Source organism: Haliaeetus albicilla, chromosome 8, assembly GCF_947461875.1.
Source record: "Haliaeetus albicilla chromosome 8, bHalAlb1.1, whole genome shotgun sequence".
Taxonomy (NCBI): domain Eukaryota; kingdom Metazoa; phylum Chordata; class Aves; order Accipitriformes; family Accipitridae; genus Haliaeetus; species Haliaeetus albicilla.
Genome location: NC_091490.1, coordinates 6,030,791 through 6,054,042, shown reverse-complemented (window position 1 = coordinate 6,054,042; position 23,252 = coordinate 6,030,791). Strand labels below are relative to the sequence as shown.

At 42.7% G+C, this 23,252-nt stretch overlaps 1 protein-coding gene and 1 long non-coding RNA gene across 3 annotated transcripts in view; one reads left to right on the top strand and one right to left on the bottom strand.

Moving 5' to 3' along the window:
• The window catches only part of USP24 (ubiquitin specific peptidase 24), a 65,841-nt gene extending 51,883 nt beyond the window's left edge, over positions 1-13,958 (bottom strand). The window contains exons 1-2 of one of the 2 annotated variants that reach the window (XM_069788655.1): positions 13,418-13,958; positions 932-1,097 (exon numbers count right to left, since the gene is read on the bottom strand). In XM_069788655.1, coding sequence (XP_069644756.1) covers positions 932-1,097; positions 13,418-13,738 — 487 coding nt within the window. In that variant the 5' untranslated portion in view covers positions 13,739-13,958. The remainder of the gene's footprint in view (positions 1-931; positions 1,098-13,417) is intronic. The other variant, XM_069788656.1, reaches the window with a different exon arrangement.
• A 250-nt stretch (positions 13,959-14,208) lies between these two features.
• The window catches only part of LOC138686281 (uncharacterized), a 151,959-nt gene continuing 142,915 nt past the window's right edge, over positions 14,209-23,252 (top strand). The window contains exons 1-2 of the long non-coding RNA XR_011325616.1: positions 14,209-14,321; positions 15,464-16,587. This is a non-coding gene — a long non-coding RNA (uncharacterized lncRNA). The remainder of the gene's footprint in view (positions 14,322-15,463; positions 16,588-23,252) is intronic.

The window sequence follows — 23,252 nt, the reverse complement described above, 5'->3', positions numbered from 1 at the left end:
ACTTTCTAAGATTACCTCAGGGACCTCATTGCAAGTTTTTGGGAACACCAACCAAAACCAGCAGGAAGTGTGCTACTGTTCATTCATAACTAGCATGTTTTTCAGCCACAAAAAAGTGTGAGTCAGGAGAACTTGCCTTTTAGAAATAAGAAGTTTCCCAATATTCCATCTTTTACAACTTCTTCGAGCTTTATTAGCACCATAAGTATTTCTCCCTTCAAGATTTACAATTCATACTAACTTCAGATCATTGCTGATGCTTCACAGCCTCCAACCAAAATCAATTTTAAGTACAGCCTTTTAACAGAGGTTAGAAACAAAGAAGCAAACCAGAACCACCTAACAACTTCAATTCTTCCAACAGATTATAACATCCCTTTAGTCTGCCATCAGGCATGATGGAAAAACTATCTTGCACTCTCATTCTATATCAGTTGTTCGGCATGATGCCTCCATAGCACTCTTAAGCTCAGCCAAAGTACTGAATACAGAAAAGTCAAATTCAGGTCTAATGCACTATAAGCATTTCACTAGGGAAAAACAACCAGTTACACAAGTGTGGTACAGCATGGATTTAGATGACAGCTTGTTTTTACGAACAGAAAATAACGAGCACAATGAAAAAAAGAGTCAGTAATTCAGCTCTGAAAAACAGTAATTCTTACAACCATTAGAACATAAAGAAACATGTGCTCCACTTTTTAAAAAAGCTTAAGTAAACAAATTACTTTAGAGAAAAAAAAGAGACCGACATTCTTTTTACAGCATTGGGTAGAATAGTTCACTGTTAACCACTTTCACAGAGATGTGATCATTCTGCAGGGTGCTAAGTAAACAACTGCAAGATTAACACGAAAGACATAACTGCCCACCATACTGCTATGAAATCCTTTGAACAGATAATCTTTATACGTGTAGAAAGAGAACTTACCTAGTCTTGCTAAGTAGGTGGATGCAATTAGGCATTTGCCTAAAGACTCTTCCCGCTTATAGGGTATGGACCAGTGATCTGTTAAAACTCTGCTCTCCAGTTCATACAAGTTAGTTGTTGGAAACTCAATACCTTCACCAGAGCAATTCCCATTTTCATCATTTTTCTGTGAATAAAAAGGAAGTTCAAGTGAAACAATTTTTCTTTCTCTCTCTCTTCTTGACTCTTTAAAGGATTTAGCAGCTTCAGAAAAAGCGGCTGTGCTTGTAACAAGCATGTCAAATTCTCAACAACCCTGAGGCTGCTTGTGTTTTTCAAAGTCTTCAATTTGAATTGAAGGGATTACATACCTTTATGTATTTCCTGTAGGTGATAACTACTATGTTTACATAACTAATTGCTAACTAATTGCCTATTTAAGTGGAAAATCTTGTTCCTTAGCATATCAGATCCTAGAGCCAAGTGATAAGTACTTCCAGTCCCTGTGAGACTGTAGAGAACAAACCTTGATCTTCATAGATCTGCATATTAATCCTCTGTTCAACAACTGCTGTCCAATATGGAATAGTTTATTCTAAGGTAGGCCAATTTCATCACCCTCTCACCCCATCACATTAGGAAATACAAGACACTAATCCAGTACATCAGGACTATTTTTTTTTTTACTAACTAATTATCTAAAGGAAAATTTACACCTCAAATATAGTTGTCCAGCAAGGAAACTACAATTGTCCTTCTCCTGAAGTCAAAATGAGTTACTGGAAAATGTTCTGGAAGGCAAACTAGGAAAAAGCAAGCAGGTGCCTGCAGCTAAGCTTTACAGGTCTCCTTGCTAGTGCTGCTGACCAGCAGCTATTTCTGCTTACAGGCAGAACACAGAATTAGCCCCATGTTCTTTGCTAAGTGCCATATGAGGTAACTGCCTCAGTAGTTCCAAAGGAAAGAGTAGACAAGTCACTTACTTATTTTCTTTTGTTTCTTTTTTAACCTCCCATTGATGCTAGTTACCCAATGTGTCAAAGAGTTCACACGGAGTAACTTTCCCTGCCTTCACAAGAGCAGACAAGCCAAGCAGGAGAAAGGACAGAATGTCTGGATGAGGCCTGGCAGCAACCAGGAGCAACTATCAGAGACAGAGGAAAACACAAGTGCAGTGATGAGAGAGAAGCCAGGGACACGTAGGGAGGAAGGACAAGCAGGAAACACACTCAAGAGTGAAAAAAAGACTGTGTCAGGAAAGTGAACAGAACAAACAGAAAGGAATAAACCAAAAGAGAGAACTGAACTCAGGACATGGTATACAAAGAATGAAATCAATGTACGCAGACAAGTGGGCTTCCAGCTCTCTCACTGCACTTGCTATTTGCATGATTAGACCTGTTTATTAAAAAGTAAATGTCATATTCACTTTCATAACGAGTCAAAAATATTAAGCCAAGGAAACAGCGACTGTATAGAGCTTAGCCTTTCAAGTTAAATGGTGCAGGTGATAGCACACAGTGGCTGGACTTACTAACAGGTTCTGGAGAGCAGCAGTAAAATTTATAGGAATGGAACACAAAATAGCGCTCAGAACCGCCCCCCCCCCGTCAGTGTTTGGGAAGTAAGGTGCCACCTTTCCCCAAGCCTCTACTAAACATTTAGCCCCAAGTTTGTCATTATGGGAAGTTGTACTTTAACAGACCTGAATATCAACTTCTGAAACTGTAGTCATCCGATCCAGTACTGTGCATGGGCGGCTGAAGTAATTCACATCTAGCAAATCATGCCCTATTTAAATACTTCAAGTTTTGGAGAATAAATGTTTGAAGGTCTAAATGATAAGATACTAAAAGCATTTAAATGCAAAAAGTTTTCCAGAAAATACCCTGTTGTATTGATTAAACAAACAACAGTTGAGTTTACAGCTTTTGTAAAGGACACCCATACAGAACACAAAACCATTTTCTGTAGAAAATAAATGTGCAGTTATAAAGAAAGCCCTTACAGTAACAGTACAGGATAGAATGATTAGAGTAATAAAGGTAGACTGAGTATAATATAAACACCCAATTGCTAGGCATTGAGCAATTTCAGTTCAGCCTAGACTTGTAGCAAAGGAAAGCAACATTTCAACAAACGATGACAGTAACTGAGCTACGGTTGCTCCATTCCCCGGACGAAAGTGTCCACGTTAAATAAAACTAGTGTTAGCAATGAATAGTTTAAGAGTTGCAGTCTAATAGCAGCACAGACATTCAACTGTTTCTGAAAAACACCTGTTCTGCTTCCCCATCTGCATCTAAGTAATGTTGCTCTTTATCTACCTCTTACCACACAAGTGATTGTCAGTGTCCGTAACAACGGAAATTCATAAGGAAAGAGTGAAATAACACATTCTTCACCATACATTCAGCTCCCACAAATAAGGGCATTATCATAAATCACGCTAAGGACACGTCTGCCCTATTTCTGGATTGAGTCTACCAACAATGTAGTGAAAGGTGTTTTTTTACACAAGAAATAACAATGAGTGCAGTACTGGGAATACTGCCCTAATAACAATGGGAACTATTTGCATTGAAGGAGCACATCTTTGGCACATTCCACTAATTACAGACAAGTCTTCTTGCTTGTCAGTTTTCTGCTACTAAATCACTGCTCAGAAAGTATCAGGTTTAATTATTTATTAATTTTAGAACGTATCACATACAAGTAGCTTCACAGCCACGGTGAAAAACGCAACAATCTCAAATAAATGCCCAGGTAGTTTAAAACTCAAATTCTGCTTCAAACCATTAATAAATTCAATACCCTGCATTTCTGGAGATTACTGCTATGTTCAGTTCACATTACAGCAGACTGAGTCTTGTTTCTTACAACATATCTAGTGTGACTAACAGCCTCTTTAAAGACTTATTGCTGCTCTTTCATAATTAGTGTCCCTCTGTACAAGAAAACCCCCCAACTGTTCACCATCCAACTTTTAAATCGATTTGTGTACTGCTCTTTAAAGTGAGGGATTTATTAACAGCAGCTAGCAGCTGCTGTAGCAAGGTGTGATGTCAGCTCAGCTCTTGCACAGTTTTTATGTTGTCTCAGTAACCAACACAGGCTGAAGATCTTACTTGCTCTGTTGACATTTACAAATGCAACACATCCCAGCTCTGAACAGGTAGCCACAATTAACACTTCGTAACTGAGGAGCTAGGAGTCACTACAGACTCTACTGACATGGGTTCACAGGTGAAATAAAAGCTGTTAAAGAAAGAGTATGCTATACATGAAAGTAAATAGTATACGAGGCCATGTCAGCCTCCCCAAAAGTGGTTTTCTGGGTCTCTTTTTTGGGGAATTACGTACTTTAAAAAAAAAAAAAAAATAGAAACTCCCTCCCTCCCTTCAAATATATGACTTAAGAATAGCGTCTGCCAGTTGATGATGACCTAAATCAGGACTATGCAATTCTGGCTGAACAGATTTAATACTGGACTGGCACCTGACACAGTAAGGATTTGTAGGGATATTCTCTAGCAACAGAATAGTAAAAAGCAAAGAAACTATTCCTGGCAGCCAACGGGTCATCCAAAGATAAAACAGTTTAAAAGTCTGTAAGAATCATGTTTTCCGAGACAGAAAATCATGGTGCACATCACATATCCTGTGACTGTTCTCCATTCTGCAGCCGAAATCTTGAGACAAAAAAACCCATTTGCTGCCAAACCTTTAACATCATTTTCCATGCCTTCCAATATATCTCTTACTACACAAAAGCCCTGAAGATCCCCCCATTCTAACAGCATTACTTGACTCTTTTGGCTTATTTTCAAGGTGTGAAAATGCAGTTATGTCCAAACATACAAACACAGGCTCCCAAGAGAAATATCTTCACATGAACAGCCTTGAGCACTGATTCAAGATTCTACCTCTGGGGACCTGGCACCTCCCGGAGTTGTTTGCTAGGCTGAATAAACAAAAATTTTTAAATATCTGATCAATAAAGCATTGCTTAAGTCTGTAGTATAAAACTTCCATGGAAGATTAACACAGAACAAAGATTAGCCCTGACACAAAAAGTGAAATATGAATTAACTTTAATTGCCAAAAGGTCACAGATCAAAGCTTCAAAATGTATTCCTGCAGTATTCAGCTAATTAACTCGTCAAACACTGTTTAACTAAAGCCACTGACATTTACCATACCGGTCACTTTACATAAAATAACAAGGAGTTTAATAAAGTGTTTTGATGCTAATTGGCAGTCTTAGTAATGAAATTAGTCAAATTATAATTTAAATTTGTTAATTTGATTTTGATAGAAGGCTACCAACATAATTTATTATCACCAGAGCTAAGTCACATTATGTGCTCTTGAATCTAGCATAACTTACAAACCAGAACCCCAAAGTCATGTTTCTTTCAACAAGCAACAGGATCAGACTTTCTAAGATACCAGCAGACCAAGCAGCTCCCTTCACCCTCATGCCTCTCTAATAAGTGATTTTCACAAAATGACCACCATTTTATAGCCAAGAAAACAGATTTTCAATGCTCCACTGTACTGTCAAAAAAAAAAAAAAAAAATTTCTAAGTCCACCTTTCAGTTTTTATCACAGATATACTAAGCAATAACAAGGAAATCAATTTTCAATGCTTCAGCTTCCCCAGCTGTAAAGTGTCAACAGTGATACTTCCCTCTGCCACAGCATGCTGATGCACCATTCGCTAGTGTTTGCAAAGTACTGCAAGATGCTCAGGTGGAGGCAAGGTGAGAGACATACATCAAATACCCATAAAACCAGAGCATTTCTCTGCTCTCTGATCTACTGTGCCATCAATTTGTGGGAGAAGCTATGAATCCTGAAGTCATGACTTGAGAGTCCCTCTATCTGCCAGACTACTGATTAAAGCGGCTTTTACTTTCACACCTGGATGTCAATTCTTTTTTCCTTTAATTAACCCCTAAAAGGATATTCTGTTACCTAGAACTGAATCACAGGGGTAACAACTAAAAGACTTTCAAATAAATCAAAGCTACCACCTTGCACTTACACTTGAACACACTAAGCGTGAGTTATTGAATGTTTAAAAAAAAATTGCTACATTTTCATATCTGTAATCTACTTGCTTTTTAAAAACTGGTGCTCCAGGAGCTTAAAGAACTTCTTTAAACCCAGGTTAAGTGGCAGATGTGGGAACAAAAATTGAAGAGTATTTCCCAGTGGCCTGTTCTTGCCATCAGATCAAACTCATTCAACCGACATTGCTAAGAGCAAACTTGGTATCCTTTTATGAATATGACAATACTAGTAAGCCTCAGAAAACGGTGTCATATATGGAATTTCCACATTATGTTTCTTATTTGGCAATGAGAAAACCCACTGTGATTTCCTAAATGTTTTAATGACAAATAGACATTTATTTTTGAAGTACAGTAACAGTTTTTAACTGCTGTAGGTCCTAAACTGATACAGCATCTTGCCCTTGCATTTTCATCCACAGGAAAATACCTGTATGCAAAATTTCTGAGTACAGCAATAGATAGGAATGCTTATTTTTATTTATGTTCTCCTAAGAGAAAGTAAGCTTGTTGGGGAGATATATGGATGTTTGGTTTATTCTTTTTGCATAGAAATTAAGCTCTTTAGTTCAAATGTTTACGATGCACTACTTTACATAAGCAAATGAAGTCTTGTCATAAGAAAAAATAATAGTATTTCATCATGTTAATATAAGGGAATGATACCAGGCTATCACTAAAGGAAAATAAATCCTATGTTACAGACTCCACCTAACTGAAGCTGGACTCTCACCTCGCCATAAAGACATCCTAAGAAAATTCTGATTTATTTACTGAATGTTCTCACAGAAAGTTTTGGACATTGACCTTAACTGATAGTACAAGTACACTATCAAGAATGCATGGTTAGACTAAACCCTTCTTAGCAGTTGTAAGGGATGATAACGACCCAACCACAATAACCCGATGGCTCCTACCTCCTGCCCACCCCCCTCCCATCTCTTACAACGAAGAACTGTGTGAGACTGGGAATAAGAACACAATATGAATTTGAAAAATAAAAATAAATTCAGCAAAGCTAGAAATTAACTGGGATTTTCTAAAAACATTGCTTGCACTGGCCTCCCTGATTTCCAAGGTGATGGTGTGATGTTACTAAGCAATATTCCCCCATGTACTTACCTAGTCGTTCAGACATAAGTGCAGTACTAAGCATTACAGCAAAAGAAAATAATTGAGGCTCAGTAAAAATCACATTTGAATTAAAAGATCCATTTAACTAAAAAAAAAAAAGAAAAAAAAGGAATACCTTCGCCCTGTTATACTACTATTACCGTAGTATACAGTGAAATCTGAGGCAGACAGATTCATTACAACCACTTTTGGCAATGTATTTCAAAGTTTGATAACTAGGCGAGGGAGAGGTCATGGAAAGCACTGTTAAGAATGCCATTCATAAGGAACCAAGGAAAACACACTTATCATGCATGTGCTTTCAGTATTGCCTGTGGATATATTTAAAAAACTTACTCCATTAGCGTAACTATAAACAGCCAGACTCTGAGTTGATACCAATATTTCTCCCAACCCTTGACTTTTCATAAGCACAAAACCCCATGCTTATTTCCAAATAACTCAAAGTTACTTTGTGTGGTATCAGATAAACATTGTGCTTTAATACAATAAAACAATGAATCACAAATGCTTAGCATTTCAGTACTTAAAATTAAGTCAACACTTCTATTTTCCTTTGCCAAAACACCAGGCATTAATAGAGAAGTCCTGCAGAAACACTAGATTAAGTACTTATAATAACATTTTAGTGACCAAAGGTGAGGCTCTGGAAGGGAGAATTAATTCAATAACACTGCTAAACACTCATCTGTACTTCTGTTCTATGGATGTATACTGATGTATAGTGAGACAGAAACTAGAACTGACAAAGCAGCTGACAAGGAGTTTGAAATCAAGTTCTACAATGTATAATTACAAAATTGTGATTAACTAGTACAAGAAATCTTTAAATGCCTCTCAAGACTGCTCTGCTGGGCATCAGAACAAGAGAAGCCAGAACTGCTGTAAAGTAGTAAGTGGGAAGATCAAGTAGCAAGAAACATTGAGCACATTGGCTTCTTTTAATTAATTTTAATTTGGCCCATGAAGCATAACTGAAACATACATACCAAAGACTATTCCTATGGCAGCACAAATACACTTTTTTTTTCAAAATTAGAGCTTACAAAAGAAACAGGCACTTCCTTTGCATCTTTGCCCTCCTCATACAAAGAGCTACTGTTCCTTAATCCAAAAGCAATCCAAATGATTTGCTGGAATTAACTTCTAACACTAGCTAATTTGTTTTTATTCTCCTTCTTCCTCAGTATTTCACTTCCTTATTAAACAGCTGCCACAGAATAGCACTGTAAACTGGGAAGACGACCAGAAAACGCCTCCAGAGAACATTATATCAAAGACACTTCCTGCCCAGCTGAGAAGTTGGCTATACAGAGTTGTCTCCTACCTCCACTGACCCCACAAGCATCACCTTCACTGATGAACAAATAATTAAAAAAGCGCTAGTCTCAATCTGAAGATTACTCTGACAATCACATTACATGATAATGAGTTTATAAATTATTCAAAACAAAGCTTACATTTAAAATTAACCAACTGCACCTCTCAGTATTACCCCTATTTTCCCTAACTTCATGTAGCATTGTTAATAGTCTGTGTTAGATCAAGAATGAAAATGGGGGGATTTTCTTTCAAAACCCAGGAAAGCATTAACATAACCAGAATCTAAACAGAGGTTCTACACCAGGGCCACTAATTTTTGAAAACAGTGATGCCAAAAACCAGGAGTGCTAAAATACTAATTCCACTTGACATTCTGATGGCATCCAGCCAGGGACTCAATGCCAGAATCCACCAGAGAGCTTTATTTGATTGCTTAATTGTTTTACAAGGCCAGTTCCTAGACAAGCCACACTGTAAAACTTCCACATGAGAATGTCAGAAATATTCACTTTTGCAAAGCTCAACACTACTTACAAAACAGGATACCGACTTTAAATTTATAAAATTGTACTGTGAAATTCATCTCATTAGCTTGAAGGCTAAATACCTCTTTGGTCTTTAAATAAATACAGCTCCTTCCATTCAGGGATCAAAGAACTTCACAAGCCTAACATCCGTGGTACTCCTAATAAAGCACAGACCATTATCCTCATTTTACACACTAAAAGCTAAAACAGAAGTTAAGTTTCACACCCACCGTGCAACAGCGCTTCTGTGGCAGAACTGCTTTCAGTACTGAGCTCTAATGACGAGGAGAGAAAGGGTTTTGAACACAATAGTTCTGCAGCATGACTAGTGAGAATGTTCCTGGCACTGTTACCCACTACAGTCACTGGTCTGTTTCTTTCACACCACCCTCCCCTTCTCTTGAAATCAAACAGCACCTCTAAAAGCAATCTTGGACAAGTTTTATTATAAGCCTTATCTAGTAAAATCTGGCGTATATGAGCTTTTGGTCCAGTTCAACTAAAAAAAAAAAATAATCAAAAGAGCACATGCTAAAGGAGACAGGAATAGCTAGAAGGTAATATAATCCGTTCATATAATCTGTTCATGACAATTTACCCAAAAGGTCATAGTAATGACTCTCAGAAGCTGTTTAAAAACAAATAAAGATTGTTTTAGTAAAGGTTATACAAACCATCGTTATACGTTCAATATTTTTAGTGTAAGTGGGTTCCTAGCCCTTACTGCAGTTTTGGGTTCTCTGGTCACAATCCCCGCACTCATTTGGCCTGCTCTTCTCCATCCCATTCCCCCCAACTCCTGAGCACTTGTGGTGCTCATGGCAATTCACGGACACACTGACAGACACTGTCCTCACATTCATTCATAGTCCTATTTTAAATTATAAAGATTTAGCAGCAGTTCATAAAACAGCTTATCTGTCAGTCATATGTACAAATGAGCATACCCGCCCCTGCCCCCCGCAAAGAATCACACCATAAAAATCTGCCTAAGGAATAAACACAGAAATCCCAGATTCTTGCCAAAACGCACTTATATTTTCTTCAGATGACAGACATAAACATGTAAGTTATATCAAACAGCCAAAGTTATCTCTTGTAAAAGCTGGTGATCTCAACCTATCAAAGTGGTTTGGCACTATGCAGGGCAAAACTTCAAACCAGCTGTAAACCTACAGTTGAACTTCCTGATATTTCAGTAAGACTGCACAAACGAGTGTGAAGCCCCCTTTGTGTTTCCAAGTCTGTCTGGCCTTTTTCTTTTAATGAGTTAAGCACGGTCATGCTAACAGCATCAACGCCAGAGGCACAGCACAGCTATTAACTTAAAACTGAATCGACTGTACGCTTTTCGGAAGACATTAACCTGCTGAAACTGAAGTTTCAGTCCTTGTGAAAATGAATTTATGTCTGTCTTCATCTCAAGTCTCACATATCAAGCACAGAGTGCGTGTCGGGCCAGCTCATAGCAGCTGTCTTGCTTCTGGGCCAGTTATTCCAAGTTCAGGCTTCTATAACACTTCCAGACACCCCTGAAGACCAGCAGTCTCCACCACTGAAAGAGGATTCACACTGGTTTTACTATCTTATCTAAAGACGACATGTTTTTACTAGTATGATATGTATCTCGTTGCTATGCTCTTCACAAAGAAAACCAACAGACAAGCCTTTCTTTGATCAACGTGCTTGCTGAACAGAACAGATTCTAACATTATGTAATAGAAAACAACTAAGCACATGCAAACATAATGGATTCATTACCAATTAGGGAAAATGTAAAGTGTTTAATCATTCATAAATCTATTCTCATATGCATGGTAAACTGTACTCAACCAAAAAAAGAATGTAAATACAAAGTACAGACCTGTTACACACACGTCTCGGAGAATGACTAAAGCTTTCTTTGTATTTTTAAATTAAAAAAAAATCTAATCCTAACTTTTGTTCACAAAGAATATTACTACACAGGAAATTTTTATTTAGGGGAACATTTGTAATAATTGTTCTCTTTTGATTTACATGTTCAAATACATTGCTGATATATAAAATCCAAAAATCAAGCCAAAAATCTAACACACCACTACCTCCCCACTAAATAAAAGTTAAAACTGGTATTATGATGAGAAGGAGGAATACACGCTCTAAGAGCTGCTAGGAAGAGAGATGATACAGAGAGGAAGAAAACCAGAAACAACATCTGAATTGCCACAGGCTAGCATGGGGTATAATATGTTGCAACATAATGTATATGACTACAATGAATAATACAGCTATTTGTGCAATAGCTTTCCGTACAGCTTCATATGCCATAAGCTTGCACTGAATGGAAAACTACTTATGGATTAACCACCTAAATAATAGCTGTAGTTTATTACATGTAGTTCTAAATTACATTTGAAGAATAAAAAGAACAAGAAATGCTCATATATATATTTCTCCCCCTTTTATAAAATATATGTCAAAAACTGCTAGGTTGTACTGCAGTATTTGACAAGTAAGTACAGGCAACAATCCCAAGTCTTAAAGATTTCTACAGGCATAACTCTTATATTACAAAAATACTGTTTTGCATACATGTGCAGGAGTTGACAGATGTTCATATGCAAATGAATCCAACTACTAAATTGAGGCCTGAATTATATGAACTTTCATGTAGCAAGATACTTCAATCCTTCTGAAATGCCCGCTTTGTGGATTTGCAGTCATTTGCCTATAATGAAACATTTTGGTTTCCCTCCTGCGGGTTAACAAGAACATAAGTCAAAGCAAACAAGAACATGAGTAGCAAAGGAAACTGAAGTGTAAGTAAGTTTGATCAGACATACAAGCTGAAATAATACTGGGGAAAAATCCTTAGTCAGAGTTGTCAGTTTCATTTGTAACAGGAACAGAAGGGGGGAAAAAGTGCTTCTCTGAAGTTGACAGTGACAGCCTCTCTTGAAACATCACACTGACAACCCAGATTGTCCCAACCATAACTATATCTGGTAGGAAGATCCACCCTCTCGATGGCTATAGAGACCTGAATGCGAACAAGCAGAACTCTCCTTCACTCCCAACCCTTCAAAGCAAAGGTTAGAAACCAGTTCTCTATTGCCTCAATCAGTAAAGTTAACCAGCGACTCCTCTTCTGCACAGCACACACAGCATCCCACAGATCACCTTACTCCACAAGCATACATCATCAGATTATAGGAGCTAAGGATTTAACCCAGTTAATTCAGTGAACAGGATCATGTATCTTTATTCTGCAAGACTGGACTTCAATATACCGAGGCTATGGATACAGATGATCCGTGCAAGCGTAGCTACGTACAAGAAGATATGTGCGTGTATTCTTCATATATATGTATTTATAGATACATACACACATATACACAGAAAGATACCACTTCTGGTGCAGGAAATCCTCAGGACACTGTTCACTGAAGCCTGGGAGGGTACGTGAGTTTCCCTGGTTTTATTCACATGCTTAGGCATCTGCTGTTGACCGTTTCTTGAGACAGAGACTAAGCAAGGTGGCTCTTTGGTACCGCACAGCAGAGCTGTTCTTCTGTTCTCATCCCCATGGGTTCCATAGTCTGGACACCACTAATTGTCTCTTTTCATACGAGCACTCTGGGAAGTTTAGGAAAAAAGACCTGGAGGAGGAGAAGGCTTTACAGGTAAGTGCTACAAGACTGTTCCAGGCAGCAGGGAAAGCAGTAGGAGCGCATCTGCTGGCTGAGGAGTTCGGAGTTCTGGAAGAGGATGGAAGAGAAAAAGGCAGACAAGGAGGAAGGGGAGAAAAGGCTGGCATTCTCCAGCACTTCTACTTCAGGTCCGCTTTAGAACACAGCTATAATTTAAGTTATGAGCTAAAGCCTCCGTTTTGAAAATATTTGAACTCACTGCATTCCTATTTCAGAATTTATGCTTAGCTCACCCAAATAAAACCGTATGCAAAATAATACCCAGACTGCACTTTCCCTCGCATTGTGCAAACAGTTAAAAAAAATTAGACAGTCATTAGTCACTCAGATTATGCAAGAAGGCACACGGGGGTGGAGGGGGGAGAAAAAAAAAAAAAAAAGTCCTACGGTAGCCACACATTCCTAGAATGCCAAGGAAAAGCCCGGGCGCTCTTCACCTTGCGGCGATCGCAGCCACGGCGCGCACTCCCCGGCACCGCACGGCAGCAAGGCGTGGGGGAGCGGGTGGGTGGGCGAAGGGAAGGGAAGAAGGGAAGCCCCCGGCACACCGCCCCGGCCCCCGGGGTGACGGGGCCGGCCCCTTCCCCGCGGGGAGCTCCCCCCCGGGGCACCCTCCCGCGGGACCCACGCCCCGGGGCCACGCCTGCCCGCCGGCACCTCGGCGGCGGGGAGGCTGCCGGGGAGCTTCCACTCGCCCCGCGGGGAGGCCGGCGCTGACAGGAGGCCGGCCCCGGGGCAAGGCCGCAGCTCACCTCGGTCTCCACCACTTCGTGGTAGGCGGGCGGCGGGTCGAAGCCGCCGCCGCCTCCTCCTCCTCCGCCGCCGCCGCCGTCCCCGTCGCCGCCGCGGGGGCCCTGGCCGCCGGCGGGGGAGCCGTGTCCGCCCGGCGGGCCCTGCCCGCTCTCCATGGGCTCGTAGCCGCCGTAGTGGAGGCCGGGCCGCTCGTTGGTGAGCAGCGCCACGGCCTCGTTGATGTCGTTCTTGGCCAGGCGCAGGGCCTTGCGGATGGCGGCCGCGTCCGAGAAGCCCATGCAGAGCAGCGTGGTCATGTGCTGCTCCTCCTCGCTCTCCATGGCCGACGCCGCGCCGCCCCGGGGCCGGGACCGGACCGGACCGAGCCGGGGGGGGGGGGGGGGGGGGGAGGAGGGGGCCGCGAACCGAGGGGCGCCGGGCTCAGGCGCTGCCCGCCCCGCGCGCCGCCATGTTGACGGGAGCGCCTCTCCCCTCAGCCGCCGCCGCGGCGGCCGCCCCCGCCCCCCCGCGCGCGCCCTCGCTCGCGCCCTCACCCACAGGCACAGGCACACACACACACACACGCGCGCTCGCTCGCTCGCACCCCTCCACCCCGCCCTCAGCCCGGAAGCGGGGAGCCGAAGCCCGGCTGGGGAACGCACGCCGAGCCCGCGTCACGTGAAGGGGGGAAGGGAGGGAGGGAGGCGCAGCGCGGGCATGAATGGACCGGCAAGGGGAGGGAGGAACGCGAGGGAGAGACCGTCGCCGCAGCAACGGGAGCGGGCGGGCGTGGCCGGCCAGGGTCACGTGAGGGGGAGCGGCGTTGCCAAGGGAACGGGACCCCGGCCCTGCGCGGCGGAGCCCGCCTAGCGGGAGCCGGGCTGCCGGGTGTAGGCTGCCCGGCCGGCCCCCTGCCCGCTGCCGGTAGTTCCTCCTTTAATTACGGCTCTTACTAGTGAATAAGCCCGGCGGGGGCCCGGCCGGCGGGGCGGTGACTGGGCTTTCACACCGAAACACGACAGGCCCCGGGGGCGAGGGCGGGCGAGGGCTGGCGCCGCCGGCGGGTCTCTGTGGGCAAGGAGCGAGAGGGTCGGGCAGGTGTCCTTCTCTGAGGTGATGGGGGTCGGGTTTGATGCGAAACGAAGTCCTGGCCCCTGCCAGAAGCTTCTGTCCTGCCCGCGCTTGTGGGTGGCAGCTGGGCAGCGAGCCCGGGGGTGGAGGAGGTGTTTTGGGCCTGCCCGAGTGAAGGATGTGGTTCACAGGAGTACACCGAGAAGTTACTGTCGGACCGCAGGCCGAGCGCTGCCGTCGCTGCCAGCTTCCAGCTTATTTCTCTGTAGAAACGTGTTCTTTAAGCACATCAGATAGCAAACGGAGATGTAAATCCATACAAAATGAAGCAGAGTGCAATCAGATAGCAAAAAAAAATCTAAGAGTTGCTAGTGCCCAAAGCAGAAAATAAGTTGTATATATTTCTTAAATGCTCTTAGTGAGCTCTGGTACTGCATAAAAGTCAGTAGATCTGGGTCTCCTGGCAATCTCCCAGGCAAAATTTATCAGCTCGTTTTAACAATGTCTTTTCTATGTCCAGAGAAGAGGAGGAAGGAGGAAAGAGATAAAAGAATTGTCAAGATCAGGGCTGATATCTGCATATACACATTTGTCTGTGGAGGCTCGTGTTTTGTAGCAAACTATTTTGTGTTAACAGTGGCTGACATCACTGAAAGCACTGGGGTTGGGAATCTAGAAACAGGTGTCTGAAGTCTTGGATACAAATCACATTCAGCGTAAAGGAAACTTGCAAGTGTAGGGGACACCAAGAGGATTTATGTGTCTAACTTACATGAACTTTCGGAGCGAAGTGTCTGTCCCTGCTCTTGAGTTTGTCTGTAGAAAGATGAGAAACTGATCGATCCGTCTGTTGGACTGGCAAGGTTTCAGGTTAATTTTTAGATTGCAGTATGCCACCAGTGGTCTCATATTCCTTATATGCTGACCCAAAAGGTAATCACGACTGCTTCATCTTGCTCATTCACCTCTGATTTTTATTTTTTTTTTTTCTGTAGGCTGACATTCAGTGGAATGGAGGTAACATACATATGACTCTGAACTTCAGTTTCTGGATCTAAGGAAGGTCTTTCATTCACGCTGATCTCCAGTTGTAAAGAAACTGTTACGGCTCAAGCTTGACAGGCTTCAGAAAAATTCCAGCACTTCGAATACATCAATTAGTATGCTGAATATTGACTCACCGCTTGCTCACGTGACCAACATTTAAATTACACTTTCTCATTTTTTAAGCATATTATAAATAATGTTTAATCCTCACAACCTGATGAAGTCAGTTGGCATCATTTTCCCCTACTAATGGAAGAAAAGTTTGTAGGAAAAACTAAGATATTTTATTAGATGTCATTACTGCTTTCAGGTTTATTTCAAGGAAGTGCTCCTATAAATTTGCGCTGAGCTAACTAATGAAAACATACCAAAAGTAATGGAGGAACTGATTGTAATCCCAGGTGACTAAGAAAGAAGAGAATGCTTTACCGTTAAGTTACCTGTGCTCTATAATTCAGCTGTCCTGAAGGAAGTTTGAAGGGAATTTGAATTTGCCAATATGTAAGGGTAACACTTGGACACAGCAGCTCAACATAACTGACAGTGAGGTGTACTAGGCCCCAAATTAGTTTTTACAGACTTCACTGACAGCATCTCCCTTGAGACTGCTTAAAGGACAGGATTGTACATTCCAGCTTAGTGAAGGAATGGGTGCATCTTTTTCTAGAAATGATTCAGCCTGGAAGTCCCAGTTTGCAAATGTTTTTCATGCATTGTCACTTCAAGAAAAGTTGCATGGAGAAGCTCAGCAAACTTGTCTAACTGAGAACAAGAAAAGCAGCGAGTGAGTCTTTCCTTCTGGGGCACCAGGAGGTGCAAGACGACAAGGGAAGGAAAGAAATTGAAGTGGGGAACTAATTTCCTCAAGATCTGCCTTTGGATAACTTGGAGTTTGTGCCTGTGTAGTTGCCAGTTTGATATGACACGTTTCCTAGTTATTTGATCGCGTTACTTTATGGAAGGTAGTTACTTTCTAAAGAATGCATCATATGTGTACCCTGAAGCACGTCTGGACACGAGGAACCCCTATGTTACAGAAAAGAGACATTTTGGAACAGAAACAACTGTTTTGGTAAGTGGTCATGCTGTGACATTGAACCTGACTTTTTGGGTTGACTATGGTGTTGCCAGGTAGCCTAAAAATAGAGTTTGATGGAGAATTGCCATCACTTCTGCAGAGACGTTACAGGAGGAGTGTTGGTTAATTTGTCTTTTTAACTGAAAATGCTTTTATGCTTTTCTTCATGAGCCTGTTTTAAAGCCAGTCCTGTGTTTACAGCTTTCTCACTATTTAAACAGCGAATGCAGCGTTTTCCCTCAAAGAGAAACAGCTGTATTGTTCTGGTGGAACATACACATGCAGCCAAACTAAAAGGTGACTCTCTGGCTTGTTGAACTTGGAGGTTTCCCTTTTTGTTTACAGCTCTTGGGGAATTCCAACCAAAATCTCAGATGTAATTGGAAGACATGCTTTGCCACCCTGATTTTGTTTCCCTCTTTGTTGTACCTTTCCAGCCACGATTGTTACATATATACTTAGAGACTTGGATAGAAGGGAATGTAAAGTTTATTATGTTGCAACCAAATCTTTAATTTCATGTACATGTTTTACTCAGGATAAAAGGGTGTCTTTCTCATATTTTGTTAGAAGTACCATAGGAATATATTACCAAGGGAAGCTTAGTATGAGCTAAAACTTACTGTTCATGAATATTTTATAAATAATGACTAAATATGGGAAATCAGAACAAAATTTAATTACAGGGCTCCACCACTATATGGTACCTAAGCACAGAAGGAGTTATATGAAAACTGGAGTTACCGTAGCTAGAAGAAATCCCTCTGCAGTTGTTGCATGAATGAGGAGGGTGTGTGAGCCTGTATGGAACCCAGCTCCTTCATTTGGAAGGGAAGAACACTCTTTCTCGCTGGTGTTAATGGTTTGGGATTAGGCACCTGATATAGATGGATCTCAGGATTATAAGAAGAGGTTTCTATCCTGTCTGCCAGATGAACAGAAACACTCTCCACAGGCTGCAGGGTAAATGCTTTTCTGTAGACTTGAATTAGATTAACAGAAGAGGCAGGAAAGCAAATGGTATTCTCTTGGAGGAAATCTGATCAACCAATGGAGACAAAAAGGTAACTTGCTGGTAAGAGGTGTCTTGTCCCTGTACCCCTAAACATACCACACACTGACAGGAGGAACATGTTTACAAAGGTTTCCCTAATCTTATGGTTTGGATGGGCAAGACACTTCTTGCTTTTCAGTATAGCTGCCTGTTGGGGCAAAGGAGCTCTTTACTACCTGAAGAAAGAGTATCTGAGATATCGCAGAACCCAGCTTTTTATAGTACTGCAAAGAATTAATTTAGGTTTTCTGGAATGACTTTATCTTTCCTTCCTTCCTTCCTTCCTTCCTTTTATTCCTTGTCCCACCCAGTCTCTTCCAGTTTCCTGCTTCTGCTTTATTTATAGCTAAATGTAATAGGTGGGTTTTAAGGAAGTGCCTCAGGGACCAGATAGTGCAAATCCTGCTGAATTATTGAAAATCACATTTCTTGTACATAGATATTGATGAATGGTGTTTGGTTGCCTTTAGCAGAGGGGTTAAAAGCATTTGTGTAGCGAAGAACTATGTAAACCCCCTGAAAAGTGCGGTTGCAGTGGACAGATAACAAAGTAGATGCACAGATGCATTTGACTTCTCAGGGAGCTGTGCAGCTTCACAAAACCCAAAGATTTTAGCAGACACAAGAAGTGTGTGAGTCTGTTCACGAGCACCAGCTGACAGATTCATGCAGTATACTTTTAGACTTTGTCCATGCTAGAAATTTTTGCTGCCTTCACAGCTTTTGGCCAGCTAGAAAGGAGATTTGTGCTGGGGTAACCGCCAAGGCAAAGCCTGCTGTCAGCAGTGATTTGCAAAGAGGCAGTTTACCTTGGTTTCAAGCTGGGACTCACGTACACTAGTAATCATAATTACAATATTTAGCTTTAATACAGTGCTTTTAAGATGGGTATCTAACAAGCCTTATAGGGGGATGGACGGGTATCATTAGCTCCTCAACATGTATTAATTTTTACAACAGCTACAAACCATAGTGGGGCTGAAAGGGAAGGAAGAAAGGTGAACAGATCTTGTGGTGTTGATGTGCCTCCTCCAGCAAGTCTGTCCCCGTTGTTATTCTAGCATCTAAAGGGAACAGGAGCTGAACCATGACTGGTTTTTTCTGCAGCAGAAGCTGAGTACCCGCTGGTCTCCCAAATACAAAAATGAAGTTTCATACTGTTTGCCTTGAATGGAAGCAGCATGACGTGAGCGTGAAAAGAGTGGAACAGTATGTTAAGGGAAACACGACTGAAAGGAGAGAACAGCTGACTCCAGGGGCCGAGCAGATCTGCCCCCTCTGCTTCACTGTATGGGTTTGTTTTCAGCTCTTCAACTCAGACCGTCTCATGGGTCTCACAACACATCTCCACAGCTGTGGGCTGGAAAATGAAACAATTGCAAGGAGGTTGTTCATTCTTCCTGAAACAAGCTTCACAAGCTGTGGAAAATGAAAGCTAAGGGTGAACTTTAAAACAAGCTGAAAGCACTAAGATGCAGAAATGCAGAGTGAAGCCATTCAATAGAGTCAGATTTGGAACAGAGCCCTGAAAAAACCTGCAGTTATGACTAATCCATTTTTCGTGTGTGTGGTTGTAGGTAAAATCACTTCTTTTAAAGATCATTTCTCTCCCTGTGTTGGTTACAGTTCTTTACTGTCATTTTAGATAAATGACGTGTTGACATGTGAGTTCAGAATCAGATGAACTGCAATGACAGAATTATTTCTGATGCTGGAGTGGCCCTGGCTGAGCTGCTGATGAAGGGGAGAAACAATACAAACAGGATATTCAGTGTCAAGCTGCAGGGGCACCCTGAGAGACCCACCCAGAGGCAAGCACTTGAATGGTCACTCTATCCTTCAGCCAAGTTAGCTGAGGAAACTTGACGTAATAGCAGACTGTAGAGCTCAGTTTGTGCAGGACCGAACTCATGCAGTGACATTTTAGAAGCAAAATAATCTGAAATGGAAACTTCTGGTGTTCTTGTTACACTGAACAAGTCTGTGAGGCACCATGCAGTTTTACAGGGTAGCCGTTGGGGGCTTTTATTTTGTTCTCAAATAGTCCTAGCCTTGCTTGGTGATCCCTTCTCAGGAATCCCTCCGTTCTTGTGATATAGAGCCACTGATGTTAACACACTGCTGTAAGGAGGGGAGATGTGGTATGACACTCTGCGTTTGAGTGTCATGGCTGTTGTGATACCAATCCAACGTTTACAGACTTTGCAGTCGTATAATCAGTAGAACTGTGAATAGGAGTATGAATTCAATGCAAACAAGCAAGAGACTGTGGAGGGGAACAGCATGGGAGACTCTATTTAGGCAGGTAGGACACCGTACAGTGAATCCAACGCTGATGGGATACGCTTGACTTAGAGACTACATCAGTCTAGCTGAGGGCAGTGCAGCGTGGCGACAGTGCTTGTAGTAACACGCAGTACTCTGAGGGTGAAGGCTGTTTTCTGTAGTGCGTGTGTATCTGATATCCAGGAACAAAAGCAGTTGGCGTTTCCCTGGTGTAGGCTGAAATGTGGTGCAATGTGATAGAACAACAGGGAACTCCTTGCTGGCTTTTTGCCCTGTGCAGATTCCTTTTGAATTAGGTTTTGACCTTTAAAGCAAGACCTGCTTCTTCAGTTTCTCATTGTCTCAATTCTGCATTGAAGCTTGAGAAACAAGTCTGTGAAGCTGGAGAATTTTTTAAGCTGTAATTATTGAAACACAGACTAGGTAGGAAGGAGTCTGCTGAGGGAGAGAATCACCAAATGGAAACTGCTTTACAGATCTGGTGCCTTTTATTTTTTGTTTTACTCTGTTCCACAGCAACACAGGCCTGTGTGGTGCTGGGCTTAAATCAGCACAAAAACCTGATTTATATTAAAGACTGGTCCACAACTCCTCTCCTGCTTTTAAGAGGCACCTCTACCTCCTGATCAAAACACCACCTTGTTTGTCCTCAGTGACGTGGAAACCCGAAGTTGTGTTCCTGCTGCCAGGGTTTTGTACTGGAGCACTGCAGCTGCTTGGCACCAGCAGCCCCATGCAGGAGTTCAGGGGTAGGAGAGGTGAAAACCACTATCCTGACTAAATATCTGGAGGTATTTAGGCAGAGGGACTGTGATGGAAGAACCTCTTTCATTTCTGAATTTCTTTAACATTACCATTGCTTTAGTTGTATTTGCATAGGATTTCTCCACTTCTCATTCGGGCAGATTCTGTCATTTCATGCAGATTATTAAGTGCAGACTGAAGGGCAGCTGAAACTGAAACTCAGCTCTGGGTAGGAGGCAGCAGCCATTCTGTGCCGGAGGAAGGCCTCGGTGCTGTGCGTAGGGATCTGCAGGTGGGACTACAGGGGAGGTGGAAGCATGTGGTTATTTTTCGTTCAAACACAAGGCTTAAGTTTGCAGAAATACCAAGAGGTTCTTCAAGGCTGTGAGAGCCTAAAGCCTTGGATTTCTCCTGCCTCATCTGCCTGCTGGCACGCACAGCCATGTTGTCCCTTTTACAATGCATTTGATCTGTCAGTGACTCATTTGAAGGCTATCTTTACCAGCAAAGTGCTTCAGGGCTGAGTCACACCCATGTATCAGCTCTGTTACTGTACCCTGATATCAGCTATTCCTTTCACTCCTAGGGTGCTCCCAGCCTTTGATCTGTTACCATACTGCAGCCAACAACATCCCTTTTAATGCTGCATTACATTATGCAAGGCCATCATCACTCCACAAATGCTGCAGTCTCTGCTGCCTGTGTGCTGCTCTCACAAGTACATCCTTACTTTTTCTGCAAAGCATGAAATAAACTCTTGTTCTCCTCAATCCCCAAATGATCATAGTGGAGATCACTTTACTACAAGATGGCAATTTCCGTCATACACTACACGGAGGTATAATGATATGGTGAATTCTTCCCTCCCTTCTCCCTGTTGCATTTGTCTGGCTGCTGCTTTTAAAAAACTATGAGGCAGGGGCTGGTTCTATGGGCTCTGACTGGTCTGTAAATCCTAATGTTACTGAGCAGTGATGAATCCTGTCCTGCAGCAGGAAGTGCCCTTTTGCTGGCCAGGCTGGATCTTGTTTAATTTGAAGTTGATTCTGCCAAAGCTAGAATTCCACCTCACTGGAAAGAAAGGTGCTCTGTGTGCAGCAGGACTGAAAACATTTTTTGTGCTTTACGTTTTTTTTACAGTGACAAATGGGCAAAAGCAGAGATAACACAATAATTTAAAACTTACTTGCTTAAAGTCACCTAAATTCCTAGTAGTGTTGGAAGCAAGACCAGTAGCAGCATCTGAGCCGGTTCTGCTGGAGATGGAGTTGGTGCTTATCAGATGACCTAGCAAAGCCTTCCTGACTTGTAGGATTTGGGGCAGGAACTCTGGTGTAGGAAACACATGCCTTCTCACAGCCTACAGAGCAGTCAGTTCCTGCTGTTGTGATGCAGATCAGTGATGAAACTTGTTTCATCTGTACACTCAAGGGTGGGCCTTGGCTGGGCTATGGGGTGGAGGACGTGTTTGCTGCACTAGGTCATGCAATACAGGGAAGGCTGTGGCTACCTAGGTGTTTGTTTCCTGATGGGGTCTCGCCAAGTATCTGCAACACATCCCTAACATTGGGTGCCCTGACCACAGTATGCTGATCCTAACGTGATTTAATGGTGACGAATCACTCTCCTTCCACTGGCCAGGTTGGGCTTGTTTTATTTATGCCTTAAACCCCCTCCCATCTCCCACACTGCGATCTGTGCAAAACTGCTTGGCAAGTTAAAAGCTCTGCCTGGTGTGTGGGCAGGAGAATGGCCACAGCCTGGTGCGGAGAACATGTAAGATGTGGTCCAGGCTTGTGGGGAGAATGAGGCGGGGACCAGAGGTGCCAGTCCTGTGCTCAGTTCATATGACTTGCCCAGCCTGCTTCACAGATCCGTAACTACTGATCCTTGACTATGTTTCAGGTCTGGCCTACAGTCACTAATTGTCAGTGTCCTGGGGCTTCTTCCAGGTTTTAATTGTCCCTATTAGTATGATGGATGCTGGAAATAAGGACACACTGGAGAAGGGTGGTAGTGTTTTCGCTGCTGCCGTTGTTGCCGGAGCTGCCATTAAAGCTGCTTACTGGCATTTGCCCTTCCGTGAAATGTGTGGGTGAGCTATTTATAAATGTGCAGAGAGATCCTACATCTCCAGCTTGTGCTAAAGTAATCCCCACCAGGAGGAGAGAATCTGTCCAGGACTGCAAAGGAAGTTAGTGGCAGAGCTGAAAATAATCCACTTCTTCTGAGCTTCAGTGTTGTCTTTACGATGGGGTGGATTTATGGAGGCAGGAGCAGGAGTGGAAAAGCAGCATACTGTTTCCCCATTAGCTCTCTGTTTTACAGCATGATTTCCCATCTTCAGGATGAAGAGAGGCACTTTTCCTGCTGCACAGCCCCCTCTCCTGTCTTCCCCTCCCTCTACACAGCAGATGCATGCAGCTCTGTCCCGGTCTGCATTCAGCCTCAGTCTTAGCTTGCTTTTACTCTTCCCATCTGGAGTGGATTCAGCCTGGTGTGCAGGGGGAATGGCTCTTTTCCTGGAGCAGTCCAGTCCCAGGCACACAGGAGTTAGTCTCTGTACTTCTCAAGT